Raw genomic sequence first — 14,847 nt, forward strand, 5'->3', positions numbered from 1 at the left:
TGAAGGCAGGAAATGCATCTTTTTTTTTACTTTGTATACCTAGCCCTTAACACTGTGCTTACACATAGAAAAGAATTGATACATGTTAGCTGAGTTGAATTTGTAAAGATGAACTGGAGAAGGGATCAAATAATGAGAACTGGAAAATGTGTTAGGAGAGTGTGGTAGATGAGAAGAAAATAGTAGGAGTAGAGAGGAGGGGTCAAGAGATGCAAGAGATATTACAGGGATAGAAACAATTGAACTTGGCAGCTGATAGGATGTTTAGTGGTGAGAGAAAGTAATAAAAAATGACCCAGATTTCATCAGGATGACTCAGAAGAGGGTGGTAGCTTAATAGAAATAGAAAAGTTGGGGGAGGGATAAATTTCAGTGGAGAAGTTGGTAAAGTGTGAGATAGGAAGACCTGGGTTCAAATCTCACCTCTGACACTTAGAAGCTGTGTGACCATGAGCAAGTCACTTCCCACCAACTCTAGAGGTATTATTCTATAATCTTATAACTTGAGCCTTCAGCTTTGGGATCTATAAATGGAGATTATAATATTCATAGTACCTTACTCACATTGGGACAGCTGGGGGCTGGGGAGGAAGAAGTGAAGAGCTGCCAGCCGAGATGCCTAACCCTATTCCCTTCCTCTCTCCCCCAACCCAGGCTGTGCAGACCCCATGGAGGAGCTAAGCAGGAAAACTCACTAGTGGGGGCCCTTCTTCTGCCCTCTTTCTTAATAGTTTCCTCTTTCCTTCTCCCCCGGACCTGGACACTCATTCCCTTAATGCCCTCCCCCCCCATTCCTACTCCTGTGAGAAGGAACTCAGAATTCCTTCTCTATGTGGTCCCTCAGGCCCACTTCTCTATTCCTGATAGTAGCCGGCCTTGCCCTCCTAAAGAATAGCTATGACTGTTCATACCACTTGGCTGAGTAAGGAGTCACCAACTACAGTCATTCTGGTAAAACAGAGGACTACCAGGCTTTATCATCTTTCCGCCACTCCAGCCTCTAAACCCCTAGGCCCTGTCATCTGACCTGCTAATGCCGCCTTCTCCAATACATCCCTGTAAGTATTGTCTCCCCAGCTAGAGTGTGAACTCTTTAAGAGCAGGGACTATTTCAATTTGTCTATTTGTATGCCCAGTGCTTTGCACATAGTGAACACTTAATAAATACTTTTTCATTCATTCATTTATTCACAGGAACATTGTTAGCCTCAAATGAGATACCATTTGTTACTTTGCAAATTTTAAAGCAATATATAAATATCAGTAGTCATAGTCATAAATTCAGTTTAGAACATGGTGAATTTGAGGTGCTGGTGGCATGTCTTGATAGAGATAATAGCAGACAGCTACTACACATTTTATAGATTAACAATGCAAGAGACCCAAAGGGATAGTGACTTAAACTAAGGGGTTAATTCTGCTGTCTTTCCTTCCGTTTCATTACTGTGTTTACCTGCCTACAGTGCCTCTCTCCCTCTTTATTGGATTAGTTCAAGACAGCCATCCAGGTTGAATTCTACTTATTAGCTAACTGCTAATTCTCCCAGCATCTGATTTAACTTTGCTGATATGAGGCTAGCTTAGAATACATCTGATCCACAAGTCAACCTAACGCTTGCTGCTATTCCTCTTTGTATAAAAAAATTATCATCTCCATGTGGTTTGCCAAAATAAAGATATGTATGCCTACTCTCACTATGAAGACTCCCTGGAGAAAAAAATTCAGCTATAATGAAACTTTAGAATAAAAATTTCTCAGCGGCAAGGTCGTTGTCAAATTGTCTGTTGTGTCTGTCATTTGTTCTAGTTGGATCTTGCTGCTCAGTACCTAAAATCTGCAGTGAAGAACGTGCCCACGGTATTCCTGATGACTGACTCACAAGTGGCCGAAGAGCAATTCCTGGTGTTGATTAATGACTTGCTGGCATCAGGAGAGATCCCAGGCCTCTTTCAGGATGATGAAGTGGAGAACATCATCTCATCTATGAGACCACAAGTAAAAGGTCTTGGCATTCCAGATACACGGGAAAATTGTTGGAAATTTTTCATTGATAAAGTGCGCAAACAACTCAAGGTAGGATTCCCTTGAATTCTGCATGTCCATTGAGAGTTAGAATGGGTTAATGTGTTGTTTTCTAGTTTTTTACACATTTGTTTAGTGGGTATGTTTGTGTCTTGTTTTTAACTCATTTAAATTATGTATAGTTGGTGACGGGAATGGATTTCCACATAGATGTCTCAACTGGATTTCAGAGTTGTTATTGTTTTGTTGCTCAGTGCCTCTGTTGCATCTGACTCTTCATGACTCTATTTGGGGTTTTCTTGGCAAAGATATTGCAGTGGTTTGCCATTTCCTCTCTAGGTCATTTTGTAAATGAGGAAACTGAGGTAAAGAGGGTTAGGTGACTTGCCCAGGGTCACTCAGGCCAGATTCACTCTCACAAAAATGAGTCTTCCTCACTCCAGGATCACCACTCTATCCACTGTGCCACCTAGCTGCCCCAGATTGCAGAGTACATGGGGTAAGTAACACATAAGTAGACTGGAAAGGAGAATTTTTAAAAAGAGAACTGGAAAGGGTGGCAAGTTATGAAAGGATTTGAACACCAAACAGAGAATTTTATGTTTGATCCTGGAGGTGATAGGAATCCACTAGAGTTTACTGAGTCTCTATTCAGGGTCACATGGTCAGCCCTGCACTTTAGGAAGACTAAAGTGAGACAGCTGAGTGGAAGATGGACTGAAGTGGGGAGAGACTTGTGGCAGAGAAACCAACCAACAGGCTCAGTAGCAGTATTAGAAGAGAAAAGGGGGCATATTCAAGAAATATTCCAAAGGTAAAATCAGCATTGGCAATAGGTTGGATATGCAAGAGTGTGATGGGGGGTATCAAGAAAGAATGAGGGGCAGTTAAGTGGCACAGTGAATAGAGCACTGGCCCTGGAGTCAGGAGGAACTGAGTTCAAATGTGGCCTCAGACACTTGACACACTTACTACCTATGTGACCTTGGGCAAGTCACTTAACCCCAATTGCCTTACCTTCCCCCCTCCAAGATAGATAGATAGAAGATAGATAAAAAGAAAGAATGAGAAGTCAAGGGTGACATCTAGATTGTGACCCTAGGGGACCGGTTGGAGGGTCATACCCTCCTTAGTAATAAGGAAATTAGGAAAAACGAGGTTTTGAGAAGAAAGATGAATCCAGTTTTGGATATACTGATGTCTAAAGGACGTCTAGTTTGAGATGTCCAGTAGACAGCTGGAGATGCAAGAAAGCAGAGAGATTAGGGTCGGATAAGTAGATCTGACAATCATCAGCTTGTAAATGATAACTGAATCCATGGGAGTTGATGAGATCACCAAGTGAAATAGTATAAATGGATATGAGAATCAGGCCAAGACAAGAGGACAAGACTCCCTTGTCTACTGAGTGTGACCTGAATGAAGATCCAGCACAGGAGACTAAGGAGCAGTCAGGTAGGTTGGAGGACAGGAAGGAATAGCACAAAAACCAAAGAAAAGAGGGTGGAGAAGAGGGTGATTGACAGTGTCTAAGGCTACAGAGAGCTCAAGAAGGATGAAGAAAAGAGAAAAATCCACTAGAGTTGGCAATTAAGAGAGCATTAGTAACTTTGGAGAAGACTTTTGAGAGTCCCTTGGACCAGAAGATCAAATCAATCAAAACTTAAATTAATTCATTGGAAGGTCAGACGCTGAAGCTTAAATACTGAGAAGACAGGACTCATTGGAAAAGACCCTGATGATGTTGGGAAAGATTGAAGGCAAAAGGAAAAGGGGACAGCAGAGGATGAGATGGATAGATAGTGTCATGGTGTAAGGGCAAGCAAAGTGGGATTTTTTACTGTTTTATCTTTTGGAATGTTTCTCAGCACTAAGGCAATCAAGTGAGTCTTACCTTTGATTGTAGGAAGGCCCTCACCCTTTTGCTAATTAGGTCACAAGAGGTGTGAAGCCCTCAAGCCCTGAAAAAGCATATATATACTCTGAGGGTAGCTATTAAGCTAGAACTCTCAGAACTGCGTGAGGAGAGGTTTTGCTTTGGGGCTAACTCACTGGAAGAGTGTCGTGTGATTTGACCAGATGATACTCTGGATAGCCATTGTAGCTGGCTTTGAAAACCCAGATGCTGGTGCTTCTCTCTCTGGTAACTGTGTATGTATTGCTATGGTCAGACAGAAGCCTGTCTGCTGATTTGTGTTTATTTGCTCTGTTTGTTTAATTTCTACTTGTAAATTTCTGTTTGTGTTTTCTCTGAAGTTCAAGGTGCTGACTTCTTCCCCTGAACTAAGTGAATGATATATGTATAAGATTGTTAACCCCTTAAAGTTTCTTTCCTTAGAAAAGCAGATCAAATAACCTGTGCTAGTAGCCCTCCTGTGTGCTGGTGTTATTGGCCTTATACAGCCATAGTAGCAGCAAGTAGCATTGTTGTTACACATGGAAACAAAGAAAATGAACTTTGACGGACTTCAAGAGAGAGTGGAGTATAGAAAGGCCAGGTGTGCCTGTGGTCATGGAGAGTCTGACATGACTGAATGACTGAACAACAACAACAGTGACTTAGCAGAAAGTAGTTTTGGATGAATGATGAGGTTAGGAACCAGATTGTAGAGAGTGAAGAAGAGAGTGAAAGGAAAGGAAGTGGAGGCATCTATTGTAGCTGGCCTTAAATTTACCCACAAAAGGGAGGAGAGATGAGGCAATAGTTAGTGAGGATTAAGGAATTAAGTGAGTTTTTTTTTAAAGGATAGGGGAGCCATGAACATGTGTATAGGCAGTAGGGTGCTGGAGCAGAGAAATACAGGGTGTTCCTAAAGTCTGGACACATAGGGAAAAAATGCATATTTTCAAGAAATGAAGTGAATGAAATTTTCAACATTTTATTTAATTGGAATATTAACAAATAACATCTTCAATATGATTTCCATCATTTGTGATGCAAAGGTTGATGCGCTTTGCAAGATTCACATGGACTCGATGCAATAACTCCACATTGCCATGAATTTTAGCACGTTCACTCTTTATGTGTTCAATCAAGCGTGTTGCATCTGTGATTTTCATTGAGCACACCTTCTCCTTTAGCATGCCCCAGAAAAAGAAGTCAAGGGGACTAAGGTCTGTTAATATTCTAAATATTTCAAAATATGCATTTTTGCCTGTGTGTCCAGATTTTAGGGACACCCCTCATACAGTACAGCCAAACTGTGGACAAGGAACAACCTACCCAGCCAAGACAGTTTTCTCAGGAGGGACAGTGTAAGCACACCATAAGAAAAGAAAAAAAAAATCTGGACCCTACAGTGCTGGAGTTACGAGTTGCCTTGGCCACACATACATCCCCTATATGCCGGCCTCTGTTCTAGTGAACTTTAGGTGTGTGCGTGCCTCTTCTTTCCCCCTGATGCTATGTGGTTGTAGGAGAGGGTGCTTTATGTTTATTGGGAATTGTTTGCAGCTTATGGTGCCATTTTAGTAAATTTGATATAATTAGGTCAACTGGCTAACTACTAAAGATAAATCATTGGAGAGGGCCTGTGCTTTAGGAGTGCAGACTCAAAGAGTACCTTTGGCCTGGGTCAGACATCTCCAGAAGACCGGATCCATGCATGCCAGTAGGAGTGTATCCTAGAGGGGGTGCTATATCTATGTAGACAATAATATAATACTAATAGAATGATAATAGAATAAAATAATACTACATCTATGTGGAGATGTAAATAACAAAAGTATTTTACGCTTTTAACTGACATGACCTGTTAAAGATATTCAAGTACCAGAAGAAAAAAAAACACTTTGTATATGCTTTACAACGGGTAGGACTTAAAGGCATCTGGACATTCAACATTATTAATTCTTTAATGCTGATGACACAAATTAAACTAAAATTCTTCAATATGTTTGGAAACTAAAATAGAATAAGGGAAGAGAAACTGTAACTACATTTTATGTCTTGTATATAACAGGTACTTGATAAGTAGAATATAATGATAAACAGTTAAACAGAATACGAACTGATCCTCTTTTTTTTTTTCATTTTTCTCTGCATCACTGGAGTGAAACAGTGCCTTGCACATAGTAGGTGCTTAACACATGTTTATTGAGTGAATGGGTCATCTCTTGGGAATAATATGGTCAACCTTCTCAAAGCAGGTTAAGAAAATCCCAAGGCTAGGATATTAAGTTTCCGAGAGCTAAGCACATTGCTACTCAGTCCACACCCTCCAAAAGTATTCTTGTGACTCAGGGGGAACTCTGATCCCATTCCCCTACTTTGTCAAGATTCTTCTTCATCCCCTTTGATCCACTGGTATACAGCTGCCTCTCTATTGTCCATGCCCTCCCTAGTCAAAGGTTAATGGTGCTGTCACCAGAATAGTAGTATGGGTTCATAGCTTCATTCCATCACACACACATAAAACATCAATGAAACTTGTTTGATGTCCCAGATGTGTCTCTAATACAGAGTGAAGGCTAGTGCACATTGTCATTTTCATACACAGCAGCCCATATCTTCTCCTTTTCTTTCAAAATGAGGTTTTAAAAGGCTGATATATGATTTGTTGCTTATTCAATCGAATTCATTTTACCTGTGTCGTCCATCTAGGTTATCCTGTGTTTCTCTCCTGTGGGCTCCACACTTCGGGTGCGAGCCCGAAAATTCCCAGCTGTGGTCAACTGTACAGCTATCAACTGGTTCCATGAATGGCCTGAAGATGCCTTGGTATCTGTCAGCGCTAGATTCTTACAGGAAACAGAGGGAATTGAGGTTAGCAAATCAGCTAGTTGGTTTTGCCTCTCACACCGGTTGCAAAATTAGCTAGTTAAAGGCATCTGCTGAATCAAAGACAGGACCTCTTCCACATAAACTGCATGTACTACTCTGTCTTCAGAAGTTATTTGTCTCTTTGTCTTTAGCAGCAAGACCTTTGCTATGAGGATAAAACAATACAACAGCCACCCTAATTTTTGTTCTACTTTTGTTTAATTTTCACTGAAGAGGAGGATGCTCACATTCACTCATTTGCATTAATTGCCTGTCTGGAAGTCATCATTAAACCATGACATATCCTAGACGCAAGATGTGTTGCCCAAGAGGGTCACATGTTATTAATTTTAGACAAATATGCTGTTGTCATTGAGTTAGAATTAGTCCTAAATTAAATTTTTTCATAGATTAAAAAAAACTAAGATACTGAATACAACACTTTGCTCCCCCTTGAGTAAGATCCTTGTTTTGTTTTTGTATCCCTAATATAACAGTACCTTGCATATAAGACTGTGGGCAATAATTGGATTCAATTGGATTTGCTTGCCAATGTAACGCTGGATGACTAGATTTGTATCTCAACCACAAATAAAGGTTGAGAATCACTATAGCACTGACTTGATTTCATGATACTCTCCTCTTAAAAGTGCTGTGTAGCACAGTGTGCGTGTGTCTGTGTGTGTGTGTGTATACATAAAAAAAATTTATTTTGAGAATTTCGGGAGAACTGTATAATAGTTCTTGAAATAATTATGGCAGCCTGGAGCGCTGTCCAAGTAGATCTAGGAATCACTGCTTTAGATGAAGTCAGGACAATGCTTGGAATGGCTGTGTGATAAGTGGAAAGAACTCTGGAGCTAATGTTTCAGGATGTGTATTCAAATAGGAGCTTTGGTACTTGTTTGACCTTGGCAGATATTTCCCCCATCTGGGGATCGGACAATATTATCGCAAAGGTCTATTCCAGTTATAAATCCTGTAGGCATGACAAGTCATTTTTAAGGGAGAATGAAGCTAATTTTGCCTCCCTCTGAAAAGGAGGTAGTCTATTTTGGATAATGGCTGCAAAGTCACACAACCCAAAGATAGCTGCAAGTTGAAGGGCTTGCTGAGGCACCTCTTCTATGTGTTGGGTCAGCCATTGCATATGGAACTGTTCCAGTTAGGCCTTGCCCTGGTACGCAGAAGTCAAATGTTCCAGAGTGGGGCAAAAGCATAGGATGCTATGAGGCAACCTTTCCAGAATCCACCAAATGGATGGACACACACTGTGGTGATGTACCCACCTAAGGTGTTGACCACCATACAAATGGGAATTCAGATTATGGCAGAAGAGAGCAGATTCCCTTCTCCTACACACACCATGGGAGAGGGATGGAGGAGGTACACAGTGAGCATGGAAGGGAGAATCAGATATAGAAAATGGTAATTCTGGTTCATTATGGATAATGCTATGTCTTGTTGTTTGTAGAAAGAAGTCAAAGATTCCATTAGCCTTTTCATGAGCTACGTGCACACAACTGTTAATGATATGTCCAAAGTCTACCTGGCTACTGAAAGACGATATAACTATACAACCCCCAAGACATTTCTGGAGCTGATCAAACTGTACCAGAACTTACTGGCTAAGAAAAGGATGGAACTTGTTGCCAAAATTGACAGGTTGGAAAATGGTTTGATGAAGCTACAGAGTACTGCTTCTCAGGTAGGACACCAGGAATTTTGGATACTAATATTTTCTAGGTAAAGTACATTCCTCAGGTTCCACATATTTCACCCAGGCTATCATGAGAGCTCTGTGGCTTTCTCCTCATTAGGTCTTTCCACTCATTTTTCTTCTTATTTCATTCTCATCTTTTTTGATGGGACTTCAGATAGAAACAGTCCTAGGAGAATTTGCTATCCTGCTATTATATTCAGTGTTTTATGAACCAGTGGATACAATCCTTGCTTTTTGGCAGTTGAATAAAAGTATCCTAGGATATGAAGTCATCCCCTGCAGGCTCCTGAAAAACATTCTTGATCCATCTCCAGGAGCAAACGACATTGGGCATCCTGATCTCCCTTACCTTTAATCATCTCTTGCAGGTATTGATATTTTGAAAATTTTTTTTAATCTGTATACCTTGGAGAGTATTTGGGAAGGAAATATCTATTAAAAACTTTCTTCTTGGGTTGTGGGGGAGGTGAAAGGGAATGAGTGAACCTTACTCTCATCGGATTTGTCTTAAGGAGGGAATAACATACACACTCAATTGGGTATCTTACCCTACAGGAAAGTAGGGGGGAAGGGGATAAGAGGTGGGGGATGATAGAAGGGAGGGCAGATTGGGGAAACAGGCAGTCAGAAGCAAACACTTTTGAAAAGGGACAGGGTCAAAAGAGAAAATAGAATAAATGGGGGGAAGAATAGGATGGAGGGAAATATAGTCTTTCACAACCTGACTATTATGGAGGTGTTTTGCATAACTACGTGTGTATAACCTATATTTAATTGCTTGCCTTCTCAGTGAGGGTAGGTGGGGAGGGAAGAAGGGAGAGAATTTGGAACTCAAAGTTTTAAAAACAAATGTTAAAAATTGTTTTCATGTGCAACTAGGAAATGAGAGATACAGGCAATGGGGTATAGAAATCTATCTTGCCCTACAAGAAAGTAAGGGGGAAAGGGATAAGGGTGGGAGGGTGATAGAAGGGAAGGCAGACTGGGAGAAGGGGTAATCAGAATGCATGCCATCTTGGGGTGGGGGAAGGGGAGAGATGGGGAAAAAATTGGAATTCAAAATCTTGTGGAAATGAGTGTTGAAAACTAAAAATAAATAAATTTTTAAAAATAAAATAAAATCTAGTTAGGAGATTATAAAATTTTTCTTCTTCAAGTTTTTATGAATTAATGTTATGTCCTGGCGATTGTGGGTAGTAGTTTGGTCTCCAGTACAATTGTACTCCAGTAGTTTGGGTCTGGTACAATTTGTTGATTGAGTTCTCCAGGATATTTTTTTAAAATTTATTTATTATTTTTAGTTTACAACACTCAGTTCCACCAGTTTTTGAGCTCCAAATTTTCTCTCTCTCCATCTCCTCCATCCTCCCCACCCAAGATGGCATGTAATCTGATATAGGTTCTACATATGCCTTCACATTACACTTATTTTCACAATAGTCAAGTTGTAAAGAAGAATTATAACCAATGGAATGAACCATGAGAAAGAAGAAACAAAACCAAAAAAGAAAAAAAATGAAGGGAGGAAGAGAGAGCAAATAGTTTGCTTCAATCTGCATTCAGACTTCGTAATTCTTTCTCTGGATGTGGATCACTTTTTCCATCATGAGTCTTTTGGAGCTGTCTTAGAACCTTGCATTGCTGAGAAGAGCTAAGTCTTTCAAAGTTAGTCATCACAGATACCGAGTGTCTGTAATTGTGTATAATGTTCTCCTGGTTCTGTTCCCCTCACACAGCATCAGATCATGTAAATCTTTGCAGATTATTATGAAGTCCATCTGCTCCTTATTTCTTGTAGCACAATAGTATTCCATTACGTTCATATACCACAACTTGTTTAGCCATTCCCCAATTGATGGGCATCCCCTTGATTTCCAATTCTTTGCCACCACGAAAAGAGCTCCTATAAATATTTTTGTACATACGGGTTCTTTTCCCACTTTTGTGATCTCTTTGGGATACAGTCCTAGAAGTGGTATTGCCAGGTCAATCTCCACGATATTTTGAGGTCTGTATAGGTAATATAAGGATTAGTCATCTGTTAGTCTATGAAAGATAGTGAGTGAGCTTCTGGTACATAATTTGAGCCACCAGGTTATATCTTGCTAGGTATTCAGTAGGTACTCAATTTTTACAGCCCTCAGCATTTTCTCTACTGCATGATCTATACTGATTATGAAGCCCAGGTTCCTTAAGTGTTACTCTTCTGCAGTTGCTGGTAGCAATAACCTGGATTAAAATCCCACCTGTGTGACCTTGAACAAGTCACCTATCTTTCCTTGCTCCATTATCCCCATATATAAAATGAAGGGATTGGACTGGATGGCATCTGAGGTACCTTCTAACTCTAGATCTATGACATGGCCCTGAATTGCCATCAAAATCTTCTGTTTCCACAAACAAATCTATAACTATATTAGTGGGAGTGGGGAGGGGAAGTTGGACACCCTTGATCAATTGATTCATGCCCCCACAGTCTAGTTGAAATTACAGAGACCACCAGCTATTATGTGCAAGCATGACTACACCCTTTATGAAGTATAACTCCTTAACAGATTGGAGGGCAGCTTGCTTTTGACTCTCTGAAGATTAGCCACATCAAGGTAGCCTTTAAAAAGTTAGTTTTCTAGCTATGGAGACAGTCAAGGTAAGAGAGATCACTAAGTGTAACACCTGGTGGTCTGGAAGAAAGTAAGCTATGGAAGAAGAACCTAATGCTGAAAGGGCATCCTGCATAGCCTTTCCCCTTGCACTTCCACCAGAGAACAGTAGGTTTTGGGTGGGAGAGATTTTTATCTCCCGTTGGCCACAAAGTTATTTAGATCATGGCTACCTCTCCACTAAGAGACACTATGCCCAAAAGAGACCAAAGATTGTTGCTTGAGACAACTGAGAATTGTGACCCCTGGTAGCAAAGAAGAGAGCCAGCTATAAATTCAAGAGATAATTGATCCATGCATTTTGGAGTTGAGGAGCAGAAATGAAGAGGCACAGGGAATCGCTATGAGCTAGCTATGAGCTACCTTGCCCAGCAGAGATGCTCTGTCCTCAGGGGAGCAGTATGAGGACACCACAAAAAGCAAAAGGTCATTAGGGCTCCTCAGTGCTAGAGGCAAGATTTGCCTCACTACAAGTATACTAGCATGCAGATAATTCTTGCTTTACATAAATTTGTATCGCACAAATTTGACCTTACCGAAAGAATTCTAAAAGAAATCCTCATTCCAAAAAAAATAATAATAATGAAAATTCCTTATGCAAAGCAGATGCTGTATGATAAGATGCTAGACGATGTGGGCAGTGTAAATGTTGGTCGGAAGCTGAGAAGTATTTCTAAGTCAGTTCCTGTGTGTCTACAGACAGTGAATGATAATTTTCTTGAATTCAATAATTATCCTTATATTTTCACAATGGCTGGCAGCAAACATGCTCTTGAAGGGAAAAGTGAATCTTTTGTAAGTGTAAGCCAACAAACATGGAAATGAAAGTAAAAATAATTTAAAAATATGAAGGAGGACAAAAATTGTCATCAATAGCTTGTGAACTTAGTCTTGTGGTGTTGACTGTGAACACTGTAGTGAAGGAGGATGTTCAATTTGGCTAGCAGCTGCTGTGAGGGTGAAAAACCAACATAAGCCCAACAACAAGAATGCTGCAAGCCCCGGTTCTTTTGATCTGCTTTACTAAGGAAAGCAACATTAAGGGGTTAACAATCTTACTTTAATCCAACATACAAATATCATTCACTCAGCTCAGGGGGAAAAGCCAGCACCCTGAGCTTCAGAGCAAATACAGACAGAGCAAATAAACACAAATCAACAGACAGATTTCTATCTGACAAAATCACAATATACAGTTACCAGAGAAGCATCAATATCAAAGCCAGGGAGCTCATAACAACAGCTGGCCTAGAGTCACACACCACTCCTGCTGTGGCTCAGAGCTCCAAAAGAGAAAGCCAACCTCTGTGTTTATATATATTGTTCAGGGTCAAAGGTGAGTCACATGTGTGACTCAGTCACGTGACCTAAAATCATCACAAAAATGCAACTTAAATCCATGTGGTCTAAAAGCCTCTGATGTCATAAACATGTCACTCAAACCCATGTAAACTAGGCTTTCCCTTGAGGCAAGGAGGTCATCAGGGACTCCTAATTTAATCAAGGAAACAAAGACCAAACTCTTCAAGGGCACTGGGTTGAATAAGTGCTAAGAGCCCATCTTGATTCCCAATACAGAGGATCACCCAAAAAGCAGCGCTTGCATGATGAAGTGGACTTATCTTTCCAGATAAAGAGAAGGATCTATTCTACAGATGGAGAAACTGTTAGCTATTCACCTCTTTGAAGATTTAAAGGTAAAATAATCTGAAGAAACAAGTATTTATAGGAAGCAGTGGCTGATTTTAAAATTGTGCAGGATTTTATAATGTGCAAGCATCAGGGGAGGCTGCTAGTGCAGATATTGAACCAGCAAAGAAGTTCCCAGAGTTTCTGGGGAAAAAAAAAAAAGATTTTTGCTCTTGCCAGAGCAAATCTTTAATGTAGATGAAACTGGCCTGTTTTATTAAAGAATGCCATCTCGAACCTATGTCTCAATGAAGGAAAAAACTATGCCAGGGCATAAAGCTTTAAAAAAAATGAAGAGTTACTCTTCTGCTTGGAGGTAATACATCTGGGATTTGCAAATTAAAGCCGGCTCTTGTGCACCACTCAGAAAATCCCAGAGTATAGAAAGGAATCAGAAAGGCAACACTACCTGTGCATTATTTTGCTATCTGTGCACTATTTCTCCTCATCCCTAAGGCATAGATAACCCTTATCATCTTTGAATAATAGTTTATGCACTGCTTCATTCTGAAGTGAAGTTTTGTAAAGACAAAGGTATTCCTTTCAAAGCTCTACTTATTTTGGCTTATGTCCCAGGTCATCCTCTGAATCTGGATGATTTTAATGAAAATACTACCTCGTTATTAAAGCCTATGGATCAAGAAGTGATTGCAATTTGCCCAGGCAATTACAGCTTTGGATACAGATAAGGACTTGACATTAAGAGATTTCTGGAAGTCCTATATTTACCGTGCAATTTAGAATATTGCTAAGATAGGGGAAGCTGTAACAGAAACATGTATGAAGAGATTTTGGAGAAAAGGGTGCCTGCAGTTCATTCCAGTTTTCATGGATTTGACAAAGATGAAAAGTTCAAAGTAGAGAGTAACAAGATTGTAAAATTAGCATAAGACTTGGACCTGGAAGTGGGTGAAAATGATGTAGAAGAGTCCATTGATTCTCGTGGAGAATTGTCGAATGAGGATCTGATTGAGCTGCTAGCTACAAAAATTGCAAAAAAAAGTGAAGCTTCAGAATCTGAGGCTGAACCAAAAAGGTTCACAATGAAACAGTTGGCAGAAGAATTTCATCATTTGAGTGAATATTGAAAAGATGGATCCAAATGCTTCAAGATTTTTAACCATTCAAAGACTAGTTAAGAGTAATAATGCTTGCCATCCCCTACAGAAGGAGAAAAAGAGAGTCACTGTCCAAAAATCTTTCAGTAGCATCATTAAAAAAAAGTGGCACAGCCAATCACCAGTGATAAAGGCTAGGTGCAATGGGTGGGGAAGGGGCAACATACTGCATACTTATGTTAACTTTACTGTGCGGTGCTGATGAGGGTTTGGGGTGAGAGGTGTTCGACACCCCAAAGTACCCACACGCCGGGTCCTGCCGAAAGAATTTGACTCAAGCTTTCTCAGCCAAGGGAAAGGACAAAGTTTATTAAGAGTTAGCCAAATAAGCCTGCCCCGAGAGATCCCACCCCTTGCGACGCCTGTAAGGAAAAAGGGCCAGACCCATCTGAGCTAGAGTGGTTCTGACCCCCCTCATGGAGGCAAGATGGAGATTATATACACAAAGGTTGTGGGAGGGATTGAGGGGTGGTCTGGGGTGACCAGAAGAGGGGTCTAGGGAGGGACTTAAGGACGAGGTCAGACTCCAGGGTGGGGGAAATAGCTGAAGGCTATATGGAAATGACAGACCATGAAGGGCTAGGGTAACAGAGCTAGGGTATAGATATTTTGATCAGGATTAAGGATGGGAAACAGGATTAAGGGTGGGAAACAGCTGGACAATAGAGGACTGGGCAAGGTAGGCATTTGGGCTTAATGGTTATAGCCTCAGGCCAAGGCCAGGTCGAGTGGGAAGATTCAAGGAGAGTTCAAGGGTTCAAGGGGTTCCCAGAGACTGTGCCCTCATCATTCCCCCCTCAAACAAATGGGACCCAAATTCTTTTGGGGTCAGGGACGAAGGTCTCAGCTTCTGGAATTGCTTCCTGCTGACA

At 40.6% G+C, this 14,847-nt stretch overlaps 1 protein-coding gene across 1 annotated transcript in view; it reads left to right on the forward strand.

Annotated features, from left to right (window-relative positions):
* Positions 1 to 14,847, forward strand: part of DNAH17 (dynein axonemal heavy chain 17) — a 258,405-nt gene that overhangs the window by 176,124 nt on the left and 67,434 nt on the right. The window contains exons 54-56 of the mRNA XM_036755900.1: positions 1,808 to 2,074; positions 6,627 to 6,788; positions 8,260 to 8,493. Of these exons, the coding sequence (XP_036611795.1) occupies positions 1,808 to 2,074; positions 6,627 to 6,788; positions 8,260 to 8,493 (663 nt within the window). The remainder of the gene's footprint in view (positions 1 to 1,807; positions 2,075 to 6,626; positions 6,789 to 8,259; positions 8,494 to 14,847) is intronic.

The sequence above is a fragment of the Trichosurus vulpecula genome, chromosome 4, assembly GCF_011100635.1.
Source record: "Trichosurus vulpecula isolate mTriVul1 chromosome 4, mTriVul1.pri, whole genome shotgun sequence".
NCBI classification, from domain to species: Eukaryota; Metazoa; Chordata; class Mammalia; order Diprotodontia; family Phalangeridae; genus Trichosurus; species Trichosurus vulpecula.